Raw genomic sequence first — 27017 nt, forward strand, 5'->3', positions numbered from 1 at the left:
TATTTTTAGAAATGCTAAATGATTTAACTCTCTTGGATGTTGGCCGATGAAAGTTAAACATGAATACTTTGGTTATATTTTACGAGTATTTAGAAGGATTTAATTGAACGAATAAATATGGATTCTTGGTAACTCCTGTACAACATAGTCATCTAATTGATGTACTAATAATTTTCATCTATTGATATAGGTATTTAGATGTAACTAGGAACCATGAGTTGTAAAATCGTTTGGTACGGTTTTATCTTTTGGTGTTATTGACTCGAGCGACAGTTAATTTTCGCCATTTGGACCGGAGCATTGATGGAAAAAGCAGACAATGACGTAACCAGGAAGCCACCAAAGTTATTTCAGTGAAACGAAAACAGGAATGGATATTTGTATCAACATTCTGAAGAGTTTTGCAATAAACAGTGAACAATTATAATTACGCGGAGGGAAAACTTTTCCATCACTATTTTTATGCATTTATGCAACTGATTGGCAGATCTATTGGACAGTGACGACCTGTTGTTACTGTTTGACCGACATTGGTGTAACGTTCATCTGTATCTCCACGGCTTTCTCCATTATTTTATTACCAACAGTTGTAGGGAAATTCTTGGTACGAGAGGATTCCAATGTGGATGGACAGTGAGGAAGAATTTATCAGAAAAACATGAATCGACATGGCGTCAAGATTTTGATGTCTCCATTACCGATGTTTTTCCGCTGACTCAATTACCTCTAAATGAGACATTATCTCAACATTTTACGAGATTCTCGGAATTCCATGATATGATAATTTATGTTGCACTGTTCAACAATGAAATCCACTGACGTAGATGGAATTTGCATGATGATAGGGTCATTGCGTGACCATGGAAATTAAAAATATTGTACTGTCTCGGAGGATGTCTGGATGGTTAATTAGAATGTGCTCGACATCTGGTGATGAACTGTTGAATGATGAGTAATGAGTGATGAAGTATTTTTTATTAGTTTTTATAATGTTTCTTCATTCGTGTGTTTTATTGCTGTCTCTCAGTCTATCCTCACTGGAATGACAAACAACGGTGACTGCCTCAAAGAAATAGTAGACGATGATGTACACGACATGTTGCGCATGTGCGGTGAATGCAACCCACGCGGGAAAAGAGGAGATATAAAAGAGGAAGGGAGAGAAAGGAGTCTGGTGACTGCACTATGAGAATAATCTTGCGAATATACCACTTGGCCGACAGCTGCCGGCTTTATGGTATCCACACGAGTGCAGTTATTCCATGGATGTCGTCACTTCCTGTCTTGTGGCCAGTGGCTCCCTTCGTCTGGCTGCCATACAACCAGCCACAACCCAGCATCACCACCCTTTTTCACTTCAGTAGTTTGAGTTAACTTTGCTTGAGGCAGAGTGCCACTCTTAGGCCATGATGAACCCGTGTTAAGTCGTTGGGCTACGGTTTCATAGTAATTGCAACTGTGTCTAGGATCCCCAGGCAATGGGTCAGGAAGTAAAAGAATGTAGAAATTGTTACCTAGTTGGTAGCTGTCACCAGGATCGTTGAAGCTCGGTTAGGACTCATAACTGATTTATTTTTATTTCTGTCTTGAGTTTGAAGCACTGGAGATTTTCTTTTTTTTCATCGCTGATTTTATTTGATCCCACCATTCTTTACATACCTTTAAGCACCGCATGAACGTCGTATTTCTTGTCTCCACACCATCAGCGAAATTCAATCCACCACGTTGTACGTAAATAGCCAGTTTTATGGAAAAACTGCACACTTTGCGTGGATCTTACCGTCAATTGATGCTACTGAATGTATAGTGGAAATGATATTTTTAAAAATACGTTGGTCATCTGCGTGGTACTGCAACAGGTTTCGACTTGTTTTTCTGTGATGGATATGGGTAGGTTATTCGTCAGGAACTGTTGCGTTTGATTCTCACCGCAAGGTGCATCTTAGAGAGGGGATCATTGGTGTAGCTGTTAAGGGTCAATCGAAGTTTTGAGATTCAACCGCATTCTCTCATTCTGCTCTCGAAAACGTCTAAGTTGGAATTATGTCATCTAGTGAATAGGAAAAGTGATATATTCTTAGCCTTGAAACCAAATCAATTACTCTCCTCTTTCCAAAGCTACGAAACCGCGAAAATAGTGAATTAATTTTCAATTGAATTTAATCAATTCAATTTTTAGTATTCATAGCTCCTGGATTTCCAGACACTATTTGTTTTTAACATGTGAGAGTAACTGATGGAAAATCATGGAGAAAGTTCCGGTGCTCATATAGATGAAATGGATTCTCGTAAAAATCCTGTAACAATATTAATTGTGGAAAGTTTCTTAGAAACACGTAGCAGTTGGTAAATAAATTTAAACTAAAAAATTCATTATTCTCATCCAAACCAAAATAATCCACCTAATCTCTACATCTACATCTGTATTGGAAAATTCCCCTTTGAAATTCTTAACTCATATTCATAAATAGTCTCAAAATTGGTGGAAGCAAACTATTTCCTTATCATCCCTAACTTGTTAACTCTAATCATCGAAAGCTCAGGTGTCAGTGACATCATGCGTCTACAATTTGTAAGGAGTTGATTCCGTTTATAAATTCAGATTCGCGCAATTGTAATCTATCGAAATGTTACGTGACAGTTTCATAATTTTTCACAGAGGATTCAGATAAAAATTATGAAATTTCCCGGGAAAATTATCTGGAATTACGGAAAACGTACGTAATTTTTATTCAATATTTCTCTCCTTGTGATATTTGGTCGATATTTTTATAGGATGTTCTTCGCTTACATTCTCATATATCCCAGTGGTTTTGCAGTCTTCTATATGTTAAAAGCATCCGGTGACTGAGACTCCTACAAGGTTGCATTGAATAGAAGTCCAGACCATTTATTTTTCCTATATTTTTATGTTGACATACGTTTTTATCGTTATAGCCCTGCGGTAATATTTTTATGTAAATATCACGAGTTTTATCTAGCCCCTTTACACTAGCCAATGGCATGTGCGTTCTATATAATAGCCACTCGAGGGTATTGTACTGGAAGAAAGCTTCTAACTTTAAAATTTTTCCCTCGAGGATATAAACCAACGGTGACGGAAGTCGTATCTGATCCATCGAGACACTGGTTTTATAGCTGTCATACCAATGTAGTTCTATATCACTACATGTCATGTATTTAATCCTAACAAATGCCATCGGCAGTTGTATGAAATTGATTTGCACAGTGGTACCATTTCTCGTCATTGAAAAAAATTTTTTTTTACACTGTGTTTCAGGAAGTACTTGTTTTCTTGTGAATACTACCAGTTAAACGACTAATTAGTGATTAATAGGAGTATGTTTTATCGGCAGATATCCTGGATGAACGATTTTCGCTTGATTTAGAATTATTCTTCCTTCTTTCACTCCAATAAGATCCACATTCTCGTGGTTTCACTCGCTGATGGTGTTGAGAGATTCAATTGGAATATAATACAACCTCGAGAGGGAGGTGAATACATTCAGTGGTACTTCAGTTGGTACTGCCATTGGATACGCGGGTGCTTCTAGTCCATCGTAGAGATAAATAAACGACTCGGTAATACGGAGAGGCGCCGTTATAATTAGAAAATGCATTTGGATACTGCAGACGAATGGAGAGAGATGGAAATAGGGGGCAAATGCCTCAGCGAGCACGAGGGTGTTAGACGAGTTAATAATAAATCCTTGGGGAAAATTCACTTGTACGACAATTGGTATATACTTGCGATCCAATAATAATACTATCCATTATTAGACGTCGCCCTGAAATTACTCAGTCATTTTGTCTGACCCCTTTTTTATTTCATGAATTTTTAGTTTTCTTTTTTCTGAAGTTGTTCTAAATTCACACTGCAACATCGCACGTTATTACTCACCCCCTGGAAGTCCTTCGTGTGGATCAAACAATTTGAAATTGACTTTTTTTTTTGCCAATTTCGTTGGTGGTCATTTTTTTCTTCTCATTTCTCTGGCGCCCCTAATCACACCGAAGAATCTAGGAGAGGAGTCATCATAATTATGGCTTTGAGAGAACGCCCGGGGTGAGATTAGTCCCGGCCGAGGTTCGGCCAGTACAGGGTATTTCATCCTATGCATTTTCACTCCACATTCATCTGTTATCTTATGGGTTCAGCCGTTTTTTCGGCTTAAATTTTTTTTTCCATTCAATGTTTTGCTCGTAATTCGTACGAAAACACCAAATTCAAACTCTGGTACAGCGGTTTTAGGTCTCGGCACGCACGGCATTTCCGGCAATGCGACTCCACCGAATCATCGCGGACGTAGAGAAGGATATGGAGGAGCAAGGGAGAGAGACAGAAAGGGAGAGGTCGAGATGGTGGGATGAGAGTGCGAAGGAGAGACAGTTGATGACGGCTTAAGCACTTTTTTTCCTTCCAATTTTTCCCATCGGATTTTTTTTTTTTTTTGGGGGGATTGTCTCTTCATTCAGAGGTCTACAGCGTCCTTCTTGGAACTTGGGCATCCAATCGGCCCAAAAGCCGTCGTCACAGTGGGGTCTTTCTCATGTCTGTATGCGTTTCATTAGTACTAATTCCTGTGAGTGTCCTCGGAGCATTGAATGAAAAAAAAATTGTGATAAAAAATACGGTTGAGTTGAGAATCAACGAAACTTCGGCGGTAGTTTATGGACAAATTTGTCGAAAACTCTCACGTTTACTTCTCACTTTTCCAGGAAAAACATCGTTACAATGCTCGTGTAAACACAGTATTAATGCTCTACACGTATAATTAAGCTTACACGGAGATACTATTGGATGGCTCCGGGGCTACCGACGAAAATAGAGGGATTCCAAAACACTTTGCCCCAGAGTGAATCTCGTTTCTAGACTGGTGAATGTCCTGGACCTACCGAGATGAGGTCTTCCACTAGATGGTATAAATACGTGGCGGTGTTAATGGTCTGCAATTTTGCACTTTTTCGAATTTTTTACTCGTAAATTTAGGAAATACCTGTTCTTTTCCGTACACCGAGAGAAATTCTTCAGAAAAATTCTGGTGAATGCAGGACAAGGGGTGGTATGCGACAGCTGGGGAAAAAAATCCCTCGGCGATGACAGCGTAACATTTTTTCGGAGTCAGTATTGTCAGGGTTGTCATGCTATCCTTACTGAGAGGAGATTTTTTTCTGAATTTATCTCCCCTCGGTGGCAGGAATTCCAGATTTTGCGTTCACGTAAAGGCGTTATAATTATATGATTGATGAGTTGATTTTTCAAAAGTTCTTGATCACACAGAGTCTCAATGTTTAGACGTTTCATGAGTGTTCATTATATAATTGTTCATCAGGAAAGAATTGCAAAGGTGTGATAATGAAGTTTTCCTTGTCAGGAGATTCGATATTGATTTGACGCCGATAAGGAGATCCTATAACCATGATTTATTGATATGAGAACTAGGTACTTGAGGAAAGATGATGAGGATCTTTATTCTCAGTAGCCGCACCCTGACTACAGACAAAGATAACTCTTGGAAACATTCGTCACTGCGACCTCCAGACGCACGCATTGATTTCTGCCTAACTCCACTCACCGGCTACACGTTATGTTTACGAAAAAAAAATTGCCTGATCATGGATAACACAGACATCTCGGTGAATTTATGCATAATGTATACGGAGAGATGGTGTGCCTGACCAGTCAAGCCATTGTGACTGACTCTCATCTCATTCATTCTTGAGCTAATGCCAGTTTTAATTTCTGATCATGTCCTTAGCGGAGGAAGGGACTGGATGGGTCATGTGGAAGGTGACTATGATGGTTGCGTTACCACATTAGCCAGGATTCATGTAGACATGACTGGAACATGGAATTATAAGGCTGGACCACTTTAGTCCAAATGTTCGATAGTTTTTATACGAGTGGAAATGAAGAGATCTGACGCTTTTAGTGAATTTTTAGGTCTGTTACTGAATAAAGTGAGAAATTGTCATGTAATTTTGTTTCGAAGAAGAAAATCGTGATCCTTAATATCAGTGAGGATGTCTTCTTATAGAGGTCGCAGTATTTCCAATCAATTTCTATTCACGCCCGACTCCAAAGTCTTAATCCCTTAGCGTCGTTTCCATCAAATTCACCAGATTACAGCTGTTAACGATGACCACATCATATTTCTTATCATGTCCAAGAATGTTATCTCAACATTTTTCGACCCCCTTGTCGAGATTCTAGTCACTTGCTACTAGACTTGACTCGTTCCGCTTTTGATTCATAAAAACGATAATTATCAGGGTAATGATCTTGGTTACCATTATTATTGCTGTGAAAATAGTGAAACCATTCGTTTAGATCAATCGCATTATCAAAAATTATCATTTCAATTTCCTGTTGACTGTACAAATTACATTAAATGGTGAAATTCCATTGACTGAAATTTAAATGGGAAAAACAATTAGTAAAATTTGGAATTCCCCAATTTTATTGATGTTTTTAAATCGTATGGAATGTTATTTTCAATCATTTTCATTGTTCTGGAGACTGAAAAGTGCAATTCAACCGAGCAAACCGAGATTAGAATCGTACTTTTCAGTTCCTAGGGGCACAAAATATTGTGTTCCATACGGGAATAAAATATTTTCCAAAGCCGAGGGACATTCTCTTCTAATGACGCGATAATTTTTGTCTCCATTTCGGGCGAACGTTTCTTATATTTTTAACTTCCAATGTTTAATTTTACGAAGCGTTGCGATTTCCTACCTTGGCAAATGTCATCCCGATTAAGTTACTCAATACTTGATACAACAAACCTGTCTAAATAATAGATTAATTCAGTCTGTAATTAAAAATCATTGAGTTTCGATATTGCTTCAATTTATATGTAGTTGACTGATTTCAATTGCCTTGAAATTTTATGAATATGAATTCTTCCACATTATCTGGCGCCACTGTTGCTATCACTATTCACGGTTCGGCGTTTATCGCAGTCTCATTTTTTTTCTTTCAAAGTATTTGGTATCGTAAGAAAAAAAAAATCAAATAGAAAAATTATACTAGCAATATTTCAAGTGCCTCTGTGGTGGAAACCACCGAGGGGACGGGGTCGCGGAAAGTCACACGTGCGGCTTCTGCTGGGTAAACCTTGGCCTCATTTGCGTACAAGCTCGTTTAACCGGCGGAACTTGCCTTCTTTAAATTCGGAACTGACGAATGAATTTTTATTTTCTTTCTGGGAGATGTTTAAAATTCAATTAAGTGAATCTCTGTCACACATTGTTGGAGTTTGAATTTTTTTTTCCGAGAATTCGAACGTTTATGAGCAATGGTAATTTTCTTGGATGAATATTTGTCGCGAATCAACACAAGATCGGGAATTTTTTTTATTCCACTACATTAGAACTTCATTATAAATTATTCATTTCCACTTCATCAGAGCAATTATTCAATCTTCTTACCTCTAGAGCCAGCGCAGCTCAATCAATATTAAATAACACATTGGGAAGCATCTTTGATAGGTATGAATGTCTGGTCGGGGATCCCGTATTTCTTTAAATGCCCCATAAAGTGACGGCTGTTAAATGAGTTGAGAAGGTCACGCATCCACATGACGATGGCCGTGAGAAACCTCATGAGGACTTCGAATGGTTTTTTGTTCATAGAATTGCACTCAATTCCGAAGACTGATAATAATTAAGAGATACGGGAAACAAATTGTGGGAGTATAATTATAAATAAAAATAATATTCCCGATATAGTTGGCGGAAATATATTTCGCGGAATTTCGTTATCGAAAATCTAGAATTTTACTGGTGTGTAAAAAATCACTTTTCAGGAGGCCATCGTAGAATTCTTCCGAGTAATTATTTGATCATAAATGTCGATGAAATATTTTGTAATCAGTGGTACTATTGGAAAATACTGATGATATACTGAGGCATCGTTTTTTTTTCGTAGAATAATTTAGCTGAAATATCAATCCTTAATGATACAAAAAATGATTGAATCAATGATAAAAAAATAATATTAATTTTGAGGGTTTTTAGTCTGTCGCATAAAGAATTTAATACATTAATTGTTATTAAGTTCCAGGATAGAAATGAGCTACAATTATATAATTATATGTACCATCGGGACAAAATTATAAGAACATTTTTAACACACTCGGCTCCAATAATTTCACAAATTTGATCCATTCTCACAAGTGTCTGTGATAATTCCATGGCCTGTTACATTTATCAGCAGTATCTCAAAGTACTACATGAAGGATGTACTAAATTTGACAGATATTTGATGTGCAAACTCTACTATTTTCGCAAGTGGCGGGCTATGTTTGCACAAAGCCCGCGTCGCCTGCAAATCATTACTTCACAGTCCGAATAACTTTCTAGAATTAATTCGAGCCATAAAATATGGAACATAAGTAGAAACAAATCTTATCCTGTGTAGTCTCACTTATTCACGGTTCATTGGAGATAATTAATCAGTCACATCACCTTTCCATTAACTCGTTAATTATTCATATAAAGGGAATTATTTTTATTTCTGCCGAGAGAATAAAATGAATAGGTCTTTGACGATCCGAACTATCTGGGCACTTTTAATGGATTGTGGGATTAAACTGAATGCTTCCATCGTTGATTATTAGGGCTTCAACGAGAAATAATGATTTATTTTCAAACGAATATGTTATTATCCGAGATCTATAGAGAACCACCGGTAAAATGAAGATTTAAAATATGGAATTCTATTGTCATATGAAAGAATATGCATCCAACAAAATATATTTGGTAGAATCTACGATATTCTTCTCTCACTGCAATTAAATTATTCACACACGATTTTATTTGTGATGAAAATGGGTTTGGACAGACTCGTAACAATATTTTTTCATACCTGTTCTTCGGTGGAAAATTTATCGAGATCTCTATCAATGAATTCAATTATCGACTGGCAAGTATGATAAATTCTCAAGAAACAAGAATTTAAGATATGTTGGATTTAGGAAATCACGTCCATGAACTGAGGAGAACCTAATTATTTGACAAATGGGAAATCCCATTGGTAATACAACTTATCGGTCAACTGAATTCTCACTGATTTAATCATAGATTCAATCATAGGGTGGTTATCGTTCTATTCCTTCAGATCTGTATGTCTATATTTATTTTTATGTAACTAATGGCATGTGGCAATTCTTGATTTTCAGAAAGTATTGGACGAGAGGTTGGATAAAAGGGTGGATGATATGCTGCATGCGGGCCTCGTTCAGGAACTCCTAGATTTTCATGAGCGTTACAACAAACAGTGGATTGAACGGAATTCGTAAGTTATTCAATCATTCAATGATAATATCTGAATACAGTCGGTAAAAATCCATAGTCGAGAGAACGGATTAGCTATTGTTAACAAATAAATTTTAATTGTACGTTAGGGTCGATTCAGTCTCCATCAAACGTTCATTCCGTAATAATTAATGAGTTTCGTTTAGAATAAACCAATCATTCCATCAACGTAATAATTCAACACATTCGAATTTTTCCACTTTACTTGTATTTTACATTTTCCTTCGCGAAATTATCCCTCATATCACTTGTGAATTGCTCACAATCATCAACTACCCTCAAAAGTGAAATGAATCATTGGATAATATGCACTAAACTGCATGCTTACACTTTCAATTGCCCCGCCGAGGCCATTTCAACACTTAACTCAACCAATGAAATGTCCAAGGTATTTACAACCTCTTAGTTTTCAGTAATTCTCTCATGAATTACAGCTCATTAAAATCCCTTTTCATCACTTAATAAAAAATGAGCATCGAATATGCTGAAAGATATACGTATACGTGTCTACACACGCTACACTACAATCGCGTTCCGGCTTTCTCCGAATTCACTTCTGCAAATCTCCGGTTTGACGCGTGATCCGCCTTCGGTCCCTACTTCCGGAAAAATTACTAACGCCCGAGTATCTCGACTACGGGTGTAAACCGGAAGCAAAAAAATACAATGAAACGTTTGCAAACGAAGGAGGAATGAGATGTTTGTTGTACATTAGATTTCATCATTTGTAACGGAACTTCAATTGAAAAAAAAAAACAAAACATGATAGTGGAAAGTGAAGAACGTGATAACCATTAGTCAAGACCTATTTGACGGTGATCAGATTGTTTCCTGGATCAAAAGCATCAGAAGTGTGTACGGTACAACTGAGGGATCGATTGACAATTTAATTAGTGTCTGCAAAAGATTGTCCGTTGAGTCGTTTGACGTTTTGAGGAGAATATCATTGATAATTTTATTTTTTAGCAACTTCGTAGAAAATAATGTCGTGTCATTGGTATTCACAACAATACGTTTTTCCGATCTGTTTCACTTTATCAAAGCCCCAAAATTTAACTGCATCCACCAATGTAGCGCATAATGGACTAATTGATACCGAAACGCAAAAATAAAAGTTGTCCGTTGATTCACGTGTGATCGCCTATACATATTGATTAGCTATTGATGATCAACCCTACTCATTGAATTCGTTAACCACGTATAAAAGGGCTACGTGACTGACAAGTTCGACGGAAACGGAAGTTTGAATTTCTCACCGAGAGACGTCCCATTCTGTCATGAATTTATTCCTCATTTCGGTTTCTTTGCATAACAAATCGATGTCAATTGATAGGATTTTATTCAATTCGCTTAGCAAATAACACAACTATCCATCACAGCCATGGAGACACTAATGTTCAAACGTTTAAGAATTTTCTAAGAATAAAATAGGTTATTCCATTAACGATTCGATGATAAATTTAATTCAAATTAATAGTATTCAGAAGTCAAATGTAACTATGGCTGAGTTTTAAAAAAATGTAGTCATGTAAAATAGTTGATATCCCAGGGGCGCCAATGTATCTTCTGATGGATGTATTTACAATCTGAAATCATGAATGTGATTTCATAACTGACAATCATAAACTTACATTCATAATCATCTCATATTTGATATTGTAAGTACATTCATCAAAAAATACATTGAGAAAATACTTTGTTGGTTTACGGGATGTTAGTTTATGATTATAATCTGTAAACTCACAGTCAGAGTGATATAATCTATTATCATTCTTTACTGTTTGTTCATATCAAGAGGCAATGGCACCTCTCTGAGATAACCAAACCGGATTTCAATTTTTTTTATTTCTTTTCCTATGGAAAATTGCATCTTTTTCGGAAAAATCCGAGTCTCAGATGGAGTATCGATTATATCCAAAGGACGAATATGTCTATTGCAAAGAGCGAAATAATGTTCTAGGGTTTTTGCACGGAGAGAAAAATTACGCTTAGTAAAATTTCTTAATCTTAATAATTTCTTAATAAAATGTCTAATAAACGACGAGAAGATGGACACTAAATGGCTGATGTAACAGGTCCCATGACGGAGTCCCACGTCGACAATAATCGGATATATTGGGATCGCATCATAATTGTTGTGGGGCACCATAAAAAAAACGTTACGGAAGACAATAAAATAAACTGACCTAGATAGGAATTTTTAAAGGATTTCCCCTAATTTTTTATTTGAAATTCAAATAAAAAATGATAGACCTAAAAATTTTTTAGGGCTAAATGTTACGGAGCCGTAATTACAAAATGCATCACAAAATTGATGGTATTGATAGCAATGTTTCTATGCGAATGAAACATTCCAGTATTCTAACATTTTCGTCGATTCTAATGTTCGACAGTAATTTTTCTGTGACTCTGTTCTTCGTGTGCTAAAAAATTGGTAAAAAAATTCAACTCTCCGAAAAGGCTATCCCCGACTTCTCGTTGATCTCCTTATCCATTATCAAACTTAATTTCCGCTCAATGAATGTGATGGTACTTTAGGGGCGATTGTATGGGTCATTCAAAAGCTCCCATTATCAGTTTGAATTTTAATTTTCAACATCATGACAATAACCTTTCTCCCGGAATCTAGGCAAATGTGTGGGTGAATAAATCGATTCTCGACAATGAACCAACGAATGGAGTAGGTGGTTTGGGGATGGGAGGCGGTTACTGTAGAGAGAAGGGTGCGAAAGTATAGATAGAGTATATGCATCCGATGATTCTTTTGTCGTCTGCAGCATCACGGAAATCATTTTCTCTTTGTGAAACCTTACTGAGATCACACTCCCACTCGTCTACCATTCATACAATCAAAAAAAAAATTTTTTCTCTTCATTTTCCCCCATCTTTTTCACTCCCATCAGTTTCATGGCAGTGTTCTAATAAGAAATGAAACAACGAAAGATAAGATGTAGGAGAGAAACGAAGAATTTCTCATCCGGAGGATGTGAAAGGTAACGATTTATCGATCGTTGGCATTCGGGGACCGGCCCCCTTGTGCCTGTCCCACCGGTTAATACTCGTAAAAGCCAACAACCGACCACCGGTGCTGATATAATTATTGCTAATAACTATCGTACGTCCTACGATCCGTGATGTCCGACACGCGATAGGCACCTCCACTGATACAACCTATATGTAAATTATTCTCGTATAATTAGCAATATCCAATGTGGGTTGCTCCATATGCAGGTTATGAGTGTCATTTAAAGTAAATGGTCATCAGTACGAAATTCGACTTGTGAAAATTTCATTCTTTTCTCGATGCAACTGCATACGGGCTAAATTATTCGATCAATTTCACCAACTGGTTGATGAGATTATTTGATATTTGAAAATTTGCATTGATGATTATGTCAACTCCTAGTCTAGAGAGAACAAACATCGATACTATCGATATCTCGAATGTCTGTTACACTTATTGCTCATTGGTTGAGTCGTCTGAGGCGGCTCATTTGAATTCAGAATTCATTTAATTTTAATTTTTTGCAATTCAGCACATTCACTCAATTTGGAACATCTAAATTAGACAACAGGGACCTGTTTATTTGAAATCAATTTAGCAATCGTTTGCACCTTGCTAATCGATCATCGTCTCGCCTAGAAGATATCGCTCTAAGAAAGTTTCGTAATAGTCGGCAATTGATCAGTAAACTTCAGTAGTGAAGTGGTAAAACGAGATAAGTCAGTTTTGACTATTGATCAGTTTTTTGTGAATATCTTGGAATCTGAGGAAGATAGCGATATTTTCATTGGAAGCATTTTTATCGAGTAAATTAAGTTCTGCAACAAAAGTCATGACAAAAATCTTGTTATTTCCCTTAGATTCTAAGATATAGCTGAAAAACTCGATTGAAATATCAGGAGACTCATCTGGATTTACCAATTTGTTACCGAATTTAATGCCGTAAACCAAATTATCATACAATCATGGCACATTCGACAAACGATTGTTGATTAAAATTAAACAATCATTTCTGGTTTCTAATAAACTAGTTGAAGATATTGCCTTTTGCCATGGAAAGATGAAGCTCACCAATTAATCTTCTCCCTGCAGTACCACATTCCATCGTTTTCCAATCTCCTTCCCCCAAATTTAACAATTAAATCTGATAGCAATCATATGACATATCTGTATGACCACAATTCTTCGGGTAGGATTTACTACTGATAAGACACCGACGCCAGTCGCCACTTATTCAATCTTCGCTACATAGTAACCCTGACGCCACGTGCGTTATCGCCTAAAAATTTCCATGAAAATACTAAGTATTTGTGATATTAATCATCTTTTATAGCTTTCAACCGAGATAGATATTGCAGTATTTTAAATTTCGTTGTAAGTTTTCAAGTTTACCGATAAATCGACATCTCGTGCATTCATTCACTCGATAATCGGGGGAACAGCTACTTTCTCCTCGTTTAATTTTATGTATACAGCTATCAATGTATTCAATCGCTTTTAATAAATCATAGCAAACGAATCGCGCTACGAGTGACGAATCGCAATGTATCAGAATTATGGAAATGGCACTGTATCGAATAATCAACCATTAGATGTATTTAACAATTTGTCTCAGATATGAATTATTCATTTTACTCCACTACTGCCAGTCTCTATCAACATGTCACTACAGCGGTGATGCACAAATGATCTTGTCAACAAATAATATATAACGTTTTATATATTATATATTACCTTCTTGTAAAAAGATCAAATAGCCATACAATCGATTGTTTCAGTCGTCTGAGGCGACTAATTTGAATTTAAAACGCATTTAATTTTCAAAATTACAACGATGATTTTTATAATTATACCGCGCGTTGGATCACGTGATAGATACAATATGAACTTTGATATAATGATTCTTCCCTAACCGATTGAACCGATATTAGTATCTATTTTATTTTAAGAGATTGATCAGCTAATCAATTAGTTTGGTGAATCCGTCAGTAATAAATTGAATAAATTTTTACCTCGCGGTGTCACGAGTTCATGATGTCACTTACCTGACATCATGATATCTATCCGTTCGAATTTCGCAACGCATATTTTCTGTTTACAATGAGCTAATCATAATGCGAACAACTGACACTCCAATCCTTCTGGGTAATTCCAACACTATGTGCGTTGCATTCTAACTGAATGTAGTCTGATCACACTGGAAGTTCAGTGTTCAACGTAAATATGATATTTAACGTTCGCTTTACGCAGTATTTCGTCAACGTTGAATGGAAATAATGCACCGTAGGGACTCCATTCATTCGCTCTTTGTAGTGAGTTGATTGATATGTATGACATCATGTCTGTTTATTCTATGACAATCTATACCATTAATCTATCTAGTAAAGTTCCCATATTTGCGGTAATGATACGTTATCGATGATTAGTTCATACAGTGAGAAGGGATGCGTTTTCCGAAGAAATTTTGCACTCGGTCACGGGACGAGAAAAATCACTTTTAACTAGTCACCAATTTTTGAGAAATATCTCAGGACCTAAGGGACATAGCGAACGAAGTATTTATTGAGCCATATTTTATGGAGTAAAATGAACGGTATAATAAATATAGAGATGAAAAGTTTGCTATCTCCCATAGATTTAACGATATCGTTGAAAAAGTTGACTGAAAGATGAATCAACTTAATCGACTTAGAAATTTGTTACTGAATTACTTCCAGAGAATTAAATGGGTTTGCGATCTGTCACATAACATTTTGCTTGGTTACAATTTCGAGAAAATGATCTCGACAGTGAAATCTTATTCTTTTATAAATTTGCCAGTGAAATTACATTTTCACTTGAAAATGTATGTAAATTAGGGAATTCCCAGTTTCGTGTGAGGAACTTAAAACTCCATTAACTCATCCCATTTGAATCTAAACCAACAGTTTTTGTTTCGAAAGACGAGCCCGATTTTTCCATGATTTATTCAACATTTTGTTTATTATTTTGTCCATATTTTAGATATTCATTTTACAAATAGTTTTCACGTCATTAAATTACGAAGTACAATCAGCAGAAAGATGAGCTCAACAAATTGGGTCATTGATCTGTATGTTTAGATCTTCATCTTTCCTCATAAATCACTCAACTCACTTGAGCGTATATGTTCCATCGTTAATTACACGTTCAGTAACTGGTGATAGATAAAACTTACTGATGCCACGTGTAAGATTTGTATTTCTTGATTTCACGTACGTATTATTAATTGATAACTTAACGAATCTGTGCCAATGTCAGCTAAATAATCTCTAGAAAACAGAAAGGTCATTACCCTCAGAGAATTAATGTTCTCCAGTAAATCAAACTTCAACCAAAAAAATTCTAAATTAAGAATTACCAGAAGTCAAATTTCCTGTTCTATTGGTACGAAGAATAAAGTTAGATTTTTCATTCATAAATTGTTAGGATTGGGCTATTTTCTAACAGTGAATCGTCTTCCAAAAGGTCAGACTTTCGGTAACTGCTACCAAATGGATTAGATGGGAATTCTTAGATTAGAGAAATAAATATTCGGCAATATTCGGTAACAAATGATTCAGTTCAGCGGTGGTATGTGGATCCAAATGAACCATTCAGCAGGGAAAGGCAGGGCAGAACGGATCGCAGAGCAAAATGGATCGCTGTTTTTATTTTAATGTGACCCTCTGCACTAAACTCGTCGACGTATCCACGTTGATACGAATCACCGATAATCGCATTAGCCATTACCCCGTCCCACGATATGAAGATCTGGATTTCTCTTGAAGATCTCACGGGACAAGGGGTGGGAACTTTTTGGAGACGAGATTATTCTTCAGTTCTTCATTCTTCTTTTAGTCTTTAATTATTCCGACCAATAGTATCTATTTAATTGATAAGGAATCAGATTGCAATCCGTATGGGATAAAAAATATTAATGTTTTTCCAAATTTCGGTGCAGAGTGAAAAGTAAACTAGATTGCTAACTAGAAAATGTTTTGTTGTTTTGAAATCTGCAGCGGATAAAATGGAATGTCCAATCAATTATTAAATCTATAAATAATCTTGAGAATGCATAGATTTTGTTTGAAAACTCCCGTAAACGACGGAATAATGACTAAATTTGATATTGGAATGTTTCTAGTTATCAATCAGATAGATTGATCAGTTTATTGGTGACTAAAAGTCGATTATTAGAAAGACAAATGAGTCTCAAAAGTACTTTCTCCATCAATTTATTATTTTCTTTTTTGATAATTTTCTTTATCAGCATAATTATATCGTTATTTTATCGGAGAATGTACTAAATTTAGCCCCACCACAGTAATTTAAATGAGCGACCGCTATGTTCTGAATTGTGAAGTTTTGCTCACAAAAAATTTGACCTTTTGGAGTGATTAACGCGCGAATTTTATGCTTCATTCGAGATTTATTTCAGAATATTTTCTCCTCTTCCCATAGAGAACGATTTTTAAGCGATGATCCTAATGAGCGGACAAATGAATCCATACGTTTGAAGAGAATATTCATCACGGTTGATCAGTGCCCCCTGTACCTTGATTAATCAGTAAATATTTGGACTGAAAGGAGGAAAACGTATTTTAATACTGAGGATAAACTTTCGCATAGCAACAACCGGGTTTGCACCCACAAACTCGTGACTGTAACACCCAAATATTCGAATTGTAACTATCAAAGAACATTAACGGTAACTAAATCGCATGAGTGTATCCGTCATTGATAACATAAGACGAGCATGGTATCAAAAATCACTGAATAAATTGCAAACCCCATACGAAGTTATTTACCCCTCAATCCTGTCCCAACCAAACAAACACAACACGCGATCTAAAAAAAATTTGTCACGCAATCCAAAAAATCCCCCCCTCCTTTAGTAAAATCCGCAAAACTGATCTTAACAAATCAGACTGTTCCCTCATCCGCATGATTATCATTAATGACTCTTCCACCTGTGTCATACACCCCCTGATTTTCACTCATTCTATCCTCCCGTATGACTCCATTCCTCGTACATACCCCCTACTTCACCCTCTCACTCAACCAGTTTTCGCAGTCATGCGATTTTCCCGCCAACGTAAGCTGTCCACGTGTCATCGACGGACCCCTATCAGCTTCGATAAGCTAATCCACAGTATATGACCACGAACGGGGTACAATTCCTTCCCTCTCTATTATTCGTAATTTGTTCCTTTTCTCAGACCGCTCCCCAGTCTTATCATCTTTTCACTTCACTCCGGTCTCCATAAAATCCACTGGATCCATTGGTCGACGCAGAACGAGTTATCGTGCTCGTTGGACGAAAAAAAAAAACAATTCAATGAAAAATGTAAACGAGAGAAACGATAATGATAATGGTCTTGCACGTTAGCTTTTACAGTTGGGCTTTAAATAAAGGGAAACAGAGGTGCAGTGTCATCGAAGGCGGGCAGGGAGAGGAGAGGAGGGGAGGGGGAGGGGAATAATACTGTTGGGAACTGCTGGTAACAATTCGCAAATGCGTTAACACATATAGTAGACTATAAACTTAGTTACTGACTGGTATAGCCAAGACTTGACAGGCAAAAAGGGGCCCTGAGCCTTAGCAAATATATAGATGTATAACATAGAGAATGTATCGCGTTCCAGGTCACCCGATTACACGAAAGGCATCTTTCAATCGATTGGCTTCAAGGAGTTTCACAATTACCTGATTTTGCCTGAGGACGAGAGGAATAGTGAAAAGGTATGTGTGCATTAACTTTTACGTTATAAATCACAGTTTGTTTTACAATCATTTGATGGTTCTTATAATCGTAAACATTATTCCACTGAATCCGTTACGATACGAGAAAATAAACATGATAGTATCGTTTAGCTTGTGATTCATTGGTTTTTGTCGATAAAACATCTGAGTGAAGTGTTGACATTGTCCGGGGTTTGAAAGAAGAAAAAAATTTGTAAAAACGGAGAAAAGGGTGTTTGCAATTCAATTGTGAATTATGAAATGTGCGAAACAATGTTGGGAGGTGTCGATGTTATGAAGTACTGGTACACATTTTAATTTGTGACTGCGTTGTTGATAACGGTTACATATTTTATTGCAACTTTACGAGTCATGCTGCACAACAATGTCACTTCAATGACGGCTCGGGATTTTCCCGCGCAGTGTGTTCGGTATCACTTCGATGCATTCTAGTCGGTTGAAATTTTTATGAGTAATTCGCAGTTCTTTAGGTATTTTTTACTGATTGTAATTGTAGATTCTTTGAATATTGCGATAAGGGGAGAGAGGTAGGGCTTTTTCGAACCTTTTTTCATGTTTTGAGAATCTACATTGATAGTAAATCGGTTAAAAACACCGATATACCGTCCCCCTAGGGTAGGAAATATATATGTGTGATATACTGGCTGGGAAGACCATTAAATAAGCTCCAAAATGACACCTTACTTGTTCAATTCTGATCTTTTTTCAGGGACTTATGAGAGTTTTAAGCAAAAAATTAATTTTAAGGACAATACGAATAGTTGAATACGAAAATTTTGTTGCAAAAAAAATAATAAAGTGGAAACACTTGTTTCAGGGCCAAGCCTTACTGAAGCAGGGTATCGAGGACTTGAAGCTTGTCACAAGAAGATATGCGAGACGTCAACAAAGATGGACTATGAATAGATTTATTAGGAGAGCTGATAGACAGGTGATCGATCAAAATACCCAATTCAAATACTCAACAACTTGAATGAACGATTGAGCCAATTAAATTCAATGAATTTGTGGAATATTCTTCTCTCATTTTTCAGGTACCACCTGTCTACGAATTGAACTGCACAAATATCGATGAATGGAATGCCAAAGTACTGAAATTGGCGATAGAGATAGTGGATGCCAATCTGAGAGGAGAAAAGCCGGAGCAGCGATCCCTCACCGAAAACATTGAAAATGAAAAGTGCACAGATAGCAGTAATGAAGAGGCAAATTGGTGTGAGGTGAGTTGCCGTTGTGCATTCATTCTGCTTCGGCTGTTTACACACATATACACATACACAAATATTTTTTTACACCTCTTTTCTTCATTCATTCTGGTGTTTTTACTTTAACGCTTTGTAGATTTGTGAGAAGGTGTTAATTGGAGAATTGCAATGGCGGGAACACAAGAATGGTGCGAAACACAAAAAAATGACGGAGAAGAAAAAGATACTGATTGCAGCGGCTTTGGACCAGACTACAATACCGCCGATATTTTAGTGTACACCGATGGAGGTTCGATGTTTTGTTTTGTTTTTTTTTGTGAGAAAGAATTAACATAACACATGAGTGCTATATTCTCCTCTCGTATTTCTTGGTTCTCTTAGAGCAACGTACATACCTGGTGTTGAATGTTAATATTTGTGAGTGAATAGAAGTTCTTAAAATCCGACACTTTTGCAATACCGTCTATTACTGTGACCATGCAGTGGCTGTGATTTTTGAATTGTTATTTTTAGTTAACTACTCACTATTCAATTTCGTGTGCCTGAATGGCAAAGCGAATTTCAAATGAATAGTCGAAATTCATTAAAAAGGTTCATGGGTAATAGTAAAGAGCTCTGTTCTACCGACTGGTCGTATGGCAGGGAATAGTAATGTAAGCATGGTACGTGAACGGCTGATAGTAGATTACCCATTGTGGGTATGTGACTGACAGTGAATAAATTTTCGTATTTTTCGACCGTTGATTTCTTATATTTATTAATGTTATTCCAGCCGTAAGATGTCTGTCATTGTGCCCCTTTTCCTTTCACACCCTGTATTTCCTTTGCAAATTCATTTTTCGCAAGCATTCTGATCGTCAGAGGCAACGCCACTGCCGAAAAGGACGTGCCCACGCTAGTATAAATTATTTCATAAATAATTTACACACTTTTTGAATTATTCTGTTAGTGACATGTCCAATTTGTGTCTTAGAATTACTCGCTATTCAATTACGTCCGCTATTTTGAATTTATTGATTTCAGATGTTATGGCTTTTTTATAACGGGATTTATATATCAGGAACTAGCATAAGAAGGCACACTTCCGCATGTTCAGCACTCTAATGATTAAACCAGACGTGACGTGTAATGCCATCGATTATGTTCATAAATAGATTGGAAAAAATCATCGATTGCGCGATCTCGAAATCCGATAATTCGAAAATACCGCAGATATTCCTTCAGTAATGTCGATTATTACCATAAAAACGTTGATTAGTTTCATGAATCGATGAAAAACAATCGACTCGCGCATATGGGAAATCGACAAGTCACAAATATCGCATCTTCTTCAATAATAATATGAACTATGACTCATAGAGTATATGTATATGATATATTTATACATATCTCAATAACCGCTCAATCGGTTCCAATACCCATTAAAAGAATATCATTGAAATGCTATTACCAATGAACATATCACGCAAGTAATTACACATTATTCATGTTATTCTCTATTTTACTTAAATATAAAGATATAAATAAAACAACGTGCTACTCAATGTAGCATATCTAAATTATCATTGTGCAATGGTGAATTTCCTCATTCGCAAATTACAACTGTGCGTTATTATCCACAACTTCACGTTATAATTTTACATGAAACCATGTAATTGAATAATCCACCAGCCGCTGACCGTCAGTGGGTAATTATCATTACGATAAAGCTTGTGCGTAAATGATTCAATGCATATCATGCAACGAAACGCACATAGATATTTACCATGCACGTACTATATTTGACGGGAGTTGTGTAAATATAATAGTTTACGGAAGTTCAATAATTTTGAAACGCCAAATGTTTTATGGTTCGATGAATTGGATTTTTTTTTACTACGCTTTACGATAACTCGGCGAATGTACGTTTATTCGAGCCATGTGCCTCACATCGTTCCTATTATAGAACCAATAGTTTTGCTTCAACGAAATCCCCTTGTATTTTCGTCCACAGGGGGAGGGGTATAATCGCATATGGAGAGTGGCTTCCATGCATTCACAAGCACAATGTTGAATGTCGTTTCACTGCTGAGAGCAAACGTTATCGAATCATGTGGACTTCGATTCATTCATACAGCTCAATACTTGAGTAGAAAATTCTCGAAGTACTCGTGAATAATTTCATTTTCATCATCAAAAGCACGACCACTTCGTTATTATTCTGGGGAATGTTGGATTGTTATGAACATTACAAGTTATTCAAGTGGAAATGTCCCTCCGCTTCCTCAATTTTTGTAGCGATAGAAGGGATTAATTATTGCAAACGAAGAATTTATCCAAATGAACATTCGTTAGTAGCTGACGAATTTCGTTTGGAATAACTAAATCGTTCACCTCTAATGTTGAAAATTATAATTATTCAAGTACTTGTGGTTTCACATAGCCAAATGCAAATAAATCGAATTATGTAGAAGGAATAATTGAATTATTTCGGAAAAAATTGATAATTATGTAACGTTGAGTGATTTCTAATTTTAAAGGGTACGAGAGCATCGCGACGTTTCATTTGAATTACTGATAATCCAGAATTAACCATCAGTGGCTTCGCGCATTTTCATTATCTAGATGCCAACTATTCGAAAGAGCTAATAGAGATATTTTCAATTACCAGAGAAGCCTTCATACATTCAGCATAAAATGATTCATCAATGGCATGACGATTGTTATTCAGGTCGCATAAATTGAATCATAATAATTCAATAATCGTGAATCTTTCACGTCTAATAATAACCCAACAGTACGAATGCCCTCGGCGGAATATTGTGATTGTAATGAAAGATAATTATTCTCAGAGAAATTCAAATATCGAGTGTTCTAAATAGATGGTGAATAACTTTAGACTCTATCTGCCCTACAATTTCAGTCATTAATATTTTTTAATATCTTTCGACCGAAGAAATTTTAATAGGGATATCTTACTGATTTATTCAAGTAATTCTGAACCAATATAGTTCAATCAGCGTACATATTTCATCTTTCATCTGGTCTAAATCTCTCATAACGATTATACGTGAGTTTCTCACCTGAAATCGTTCATTACCCGCCAAAAAATGATACCGTGACGCCCCCACGGAACCGCTAGTCAGTTTCCAAATGGTGGATTTAAAAAAAAACATTTTATTGACTTCATACAGTTCCGATCAATCGACTGACATCGATAACGCGAATGATTGGAGTTTTTCAAAGAACGTTATTGATATTTTGGATTTCAATTTGCTAAAATCCCAAATAATTTTGGGACAAAAAAATACGTCGGGGTATCGTGGCACTAGTTGAATGTCAATTCGACAGTATCAAACGAACACCAGAGATCAAAGCAGGGATACAAAGGACGAGAGAGAGAGAGAGAGAGAGATAGTACAGCAAGATCTGACTATCGTCGTACAGTGGGTGGTTGAGTGTCGGGTGAAGCGCGGTTACTCCGTAAACGTCATGCTCGGATGATTTATCATCCCAAGGTTCGACCAGCGGTGGTTCTTCTTTGTGAGGGTTCTTGGCTGGCATATCAAATGACCGAATGACTATTCCCACCATTAATCTCACCGCCCAGCTCATAAATAAACAAACATCCAGTGACACCGTATGCACTCCCAGTTTAGATCCTAATTATGAATAGAAAATGTACAATTATCTGTTGACATAATCACCAAGAAGATCCCACGAGTGTGTGAAAAATAAATTATCATCCGGTGCACGATTTTCAATTTTCAACCCTTGTTTTCTCCATAAAATGGAAGAGGACGTTTCCACGAGGGGGAAAAAATACTTTTTTTTACTTTGCAAGAGTTTAATTGCGACGCGGCATATTCACGTTCGTCCATTGTTTAATGAGAATTTTCGGCTGGCCAACGTTGGTCAATTGTCTACCGGTTGGTGTGTACATACACGTAGTCCCTCACTAATTATTCTCCACGTCTCCCTGGCTACGGTTGCCACACCTTGGTAGTTGAAAATGACCTCTACATAATTTTTTTTTTCATACACCTACACTCGTAACAAAGTTCGCCTCTACCACCTACGTATGAGGGAGGTTGAATAGCCCCTTGTTGAGATAGATGAAATTTCCCTATACATTCACGATGCTGAGCCTGGCTGGGGGTTATTGCATTTTGTTTGGATTGAATATATGTACAACAGCGGGGTATGACAAGGATTATTTATTGGAACCATTCTATCACGTCATGGTGAATGATCAAGAGCTTCAGACTATTGAGAGTTCTTTTGGAATAACTTCACTGGGGCATATTCATACATCGAATATCGGCTGTCGTGAGTGGAACTTTGTTCAGACAGATGTCAATTAATTGAGAGGGTTTGGGATGGAAAATCACCCTCGTGAAGCCAAAATTCACAATAACTTCCCTCTTTTCAATTATAATCGTAACAGCAGAGTTACATGCATTGGACTTCTAGGGGATGCAAATATTTTTAACATCAACTCGAACAATCGACCGGCTAAATGGGTAAACAGCCCAATACGTGGACCAAACCAGTGGACAAAGGGCCTTGTCTTTGGGGCAGACCTCTCACCCTGGACGAACTGAGGACTAGGGATACTCTTGAGTAAACCACATTGCATTAACAACGTAGCTAGTATTGAATCGAGTTCTTGACTCGAAAATGAATGTTTCAACTGAATGAAGAGTGAGTCTGGTCTTCGTGATTAGAAACTGCCTCACTTCGTGATCAGAAACTCCTCCACGCGTGCAACGTCGATCGAAAATTGCTTCAAAGTTGAATTCTTTAAAACTCTGAATGCAATTAACTATTTAATCGTTAACTTTAATAAATTCATTCTCAGTGTAGGATTGTTGTGGAGAGGGAAGCCAACGGGAAGTGGAAAATATAGCACAATTGACTAATGACGGAATGTAACGAATCATACGATATGAATGTGAATCACGTATGGATCACGCTTATGACAGAATCGTTTCGTGGATTTCCTTTTGCTAATGTTTGAGGTATGTATTCCAAGGTTCCCTAATGTCATATACGTTAACTCTATGCCGTATGATATACACTTCAGAATCACTTCAATTTCACCAACATGCCAGTCGCGTCCGGTTCATTTGACGCTGCATAATTTATTCCTTTCCTCATGCCTTTCTCTTATTCGTATTTTCGACACACATACGAGGCCATTTGTGACAGGGACCCTCGGCTGATTCCATTCTTTATTTTCAAATCGTATTGCAACTCAATCTGCGACTGTTAAATATATTTAATACAGAGAAAATAGTTTCTTGCATTCGGAATCATTTTATTGTACTGAAAATTTTCGATTCTGAGAATAGTGGGCGGATTTGTATTTTGGGACTTTAGGGGAAGAGCGGGTCTTATTCGTGACGACTGATGAGAGAGGGGGAGGTGTTGTGGTAGTAATTAGTTGAGTAATTAGTTGTTAATTTTGGGATTTGATTCGTATTTTGAGAACTAGAGAACTCAACCGCAATGAGTTTGTCGTACTGGAAAACTAATCAGGCGTTTCTGGGAAATAATTTTGGGGAATCAATACTTTTCGGAAGTAAATGATTTGTTAGGAAAATACTTTTGTTTCTGTAGATATTCGATTTTTTTTCCTCTTCGATACTTTATTAATAATGCTCGAGAAATTAAAGCGTCACCCAGTGATGTAACTTTCGAATATTTTATGTTCTTTCTGATGGCAATATTGGTATTCCGAGAATAAAAATCGTAATATGATGATACACAAGTGAAACCATTATTGCTAATGACAACCATCTTTTAAGTTTTCAATCTATTATTGATAGAATAGTCAATGAAATGTGAAATCGTCCATTGATTGGCTCGAGTCCAACTATCGGCTTGAATATTCTATCCTTGGGCACTGGATCGGAAGGAATTGAACTATTCGATCACTCGGAAGTTTTGAATACACAAGTTCACTGTGTATTCACATTAAAAATTTGCGGCGAGTAATTAACTTTGAATTATTATTATATAGTGATTTGTGTGGCATCTTATGATTTATGTATGACTGAATGTAAACATGAAACTCGAGAAGAATTATATGGTTATGGACACTCGTGTAGGCAGATGGATTCAGTGGCGCCTCGGCCCACATAAAAATGGCGGCGTTAAGGTCGCAATCACATTGATTCACACATGGTGGGAAATATTCGGTAACAATTGGGAAAATTCAGGGGAAATTCCATGACAATTCCGCAAAATTTTCTATCGATCACGGAAACCCTACGTAATTCCTATGTACTACGCACCGGGAATTAATTCATTAATCATTTGATGCACTTCAACATTTGGTTGTTGAACTAGTTGTTGAAATTTGCGAAATAATTTTCTCCGTGTAGATGGAAAAATAAAAAATAGTGTTTGGATAAGAAAACCCTTGAATATGCTAATGAAAAATAAATATCAGCAATGTTTCGAATGAACGAGATGAGAATCTCAGAGAAGCAGTTTTAAAAATTCGTTGAAAGGTAAACATCGGTTGAGTGTTCGCTCAATCTGGAAAGGAGGTGACGAATTAAAGAGTTACCGGAGCGTTTGCATGTCAATCAATAGTGAAGTGTTGAAATTATTTCAGTCGACTTGGTATACTCTCAATTTTTCCAGGAATATTTTTAAATCCGAGGGAAATGTTGAAATTTTAATGGCGAATATTTTTGCTGCTCTTGTGCTCCTCAGCAGAAAAGTGATTTATTATTCCATCGTCTCAATTTTCAGCCAATGCAACAAAATGAAGCATGCGAATGTGGTGTGAAGGTGTGCAGGTAGAATTTATTTTGAGGATTGTTCCGGATTTAATGCGACGCAGGGAAAGGTCAATATTTTTCATAGAAATATTTTTTTCCCTGGTATAACTGAAGAAAATGATCTGAATAGTATCACGTATACTTCACGGTAACAGAAAATATCTGTAAAAGATCCGAAGAATTTCCCACCCTTCCCCATACAACGAAGTTATCAGAGATGATGAATCACTTCGATACGTGCTCTGGTATTCACAAAAAACTCGATAGAATTTCAAATTATTGAAAAGTGGAAAGGGGAGAATTTTCCCAGTCCCTGATTTTTTCCCACACAACAATGAATATTCACTGTCAAATTAAATATGCGATGTATTCACATGGAGTAACTGGAGCGAAAATTGTACTTCCCATTCCTCGGTTCCATGTTAATAATATTTACTACCCTCCTCGAACGACATAACTAATGTGGCGTCATAACATGAAGACCAATCTTCTAAGCCATATTCATAATTTGCTGGTATTTTTTCAAGTTGAATACACAATACAGTTTAACTGCAGTAAAAAAAGATTCGATACTGGTTGGAGTTGACTACATTATCGGATCAGGATTAGACGAGATTTTCACCGGATTATCTGAATGCAATGTTGTGAAGAGAACTCCGATTCTATTCTCATCGATCAAATCCCGACTGCATCGATGGAAGAGTGATCAGAAGAATCGGATCTCAGCACCTCTCATCATTTTTTAATAATATTTTCAATAAAAATTACACTTCGCGAGGGCGAAACGTCAAAAGTGGACGAATGTCATTTTTTCTGATTTCCATGAATCGAACAAATCAAAATCAGTTTGCACTGGTCAATCGTTCTACGATATTTATCTCTCACTGTACCCAACGATTTCCTCCGACGTCAGATCTGAAATCTTCATAAATTTTCCATCTCAAATGTGA

At 36.6% G+C, this 27017-nt stretch overlaps 1 protein-coding gene and 1 long non-coding RNA gene across 10 annotated transcripts in view; one reads left to right on the top strand and one right to left on the bottom strand.

Moving 5' to 3' along the window:
• LOC135164575 (tRNA dimethylallyltransferase) overlaps window positions 1–19740 on the top strand; it is a 59799-nt gene extending 40059 nt beyond the window's left edge. For both annotated transcript variants that reach the window (XM_064125053.1, XM_064125054.1), the window contains 5 exons: window positions 9186–9301; window positions 17972–18068; window positions 18907–19020; window positions 19124–19309; window positions 19431–19740. In XM_064125053.1, coding sequence (XP_063981123.1) covers window positions 9186–9301; window positions 17972–18068; window positions 18907–19020; window positions 19124–19309; window positions 19431–19568 — 651 coding nt within the window. In that variant the 3' untranslated portion in view covers window positions 19569–19740. The remainder of the gene's footprint in view (window positions 1–9185; window positions 9302–17971; window positions 18069–18906; window positions 19021–19123; window positions 19310–19430) is intronic.
• The window catches only part of LOC135164578 (uncharacterized), a 173282-nt gene that overhangs the window by 95334 nt on the left and 50931 nt on the right, over window positions 1–27017 (bottom strand). The window lies entirely within an intron of this gene.

The sequence above is a fragment of the Diachasmimorpha longicaudata genome, chromosome 7 (assembly GCF_034640455.1).
Source record: "Diachasmimorpha longicaudata isolate KC_UGA_2023 chromosome 7, iyDiaLong2, whole genome shotgun sequence".
NCBI lineage: Eukaryota > Metazoa > Arthropoda > Insecta > Hymenoptera > Braconidae > Diachasmimorpha > Diachasmimorpha longicaudata.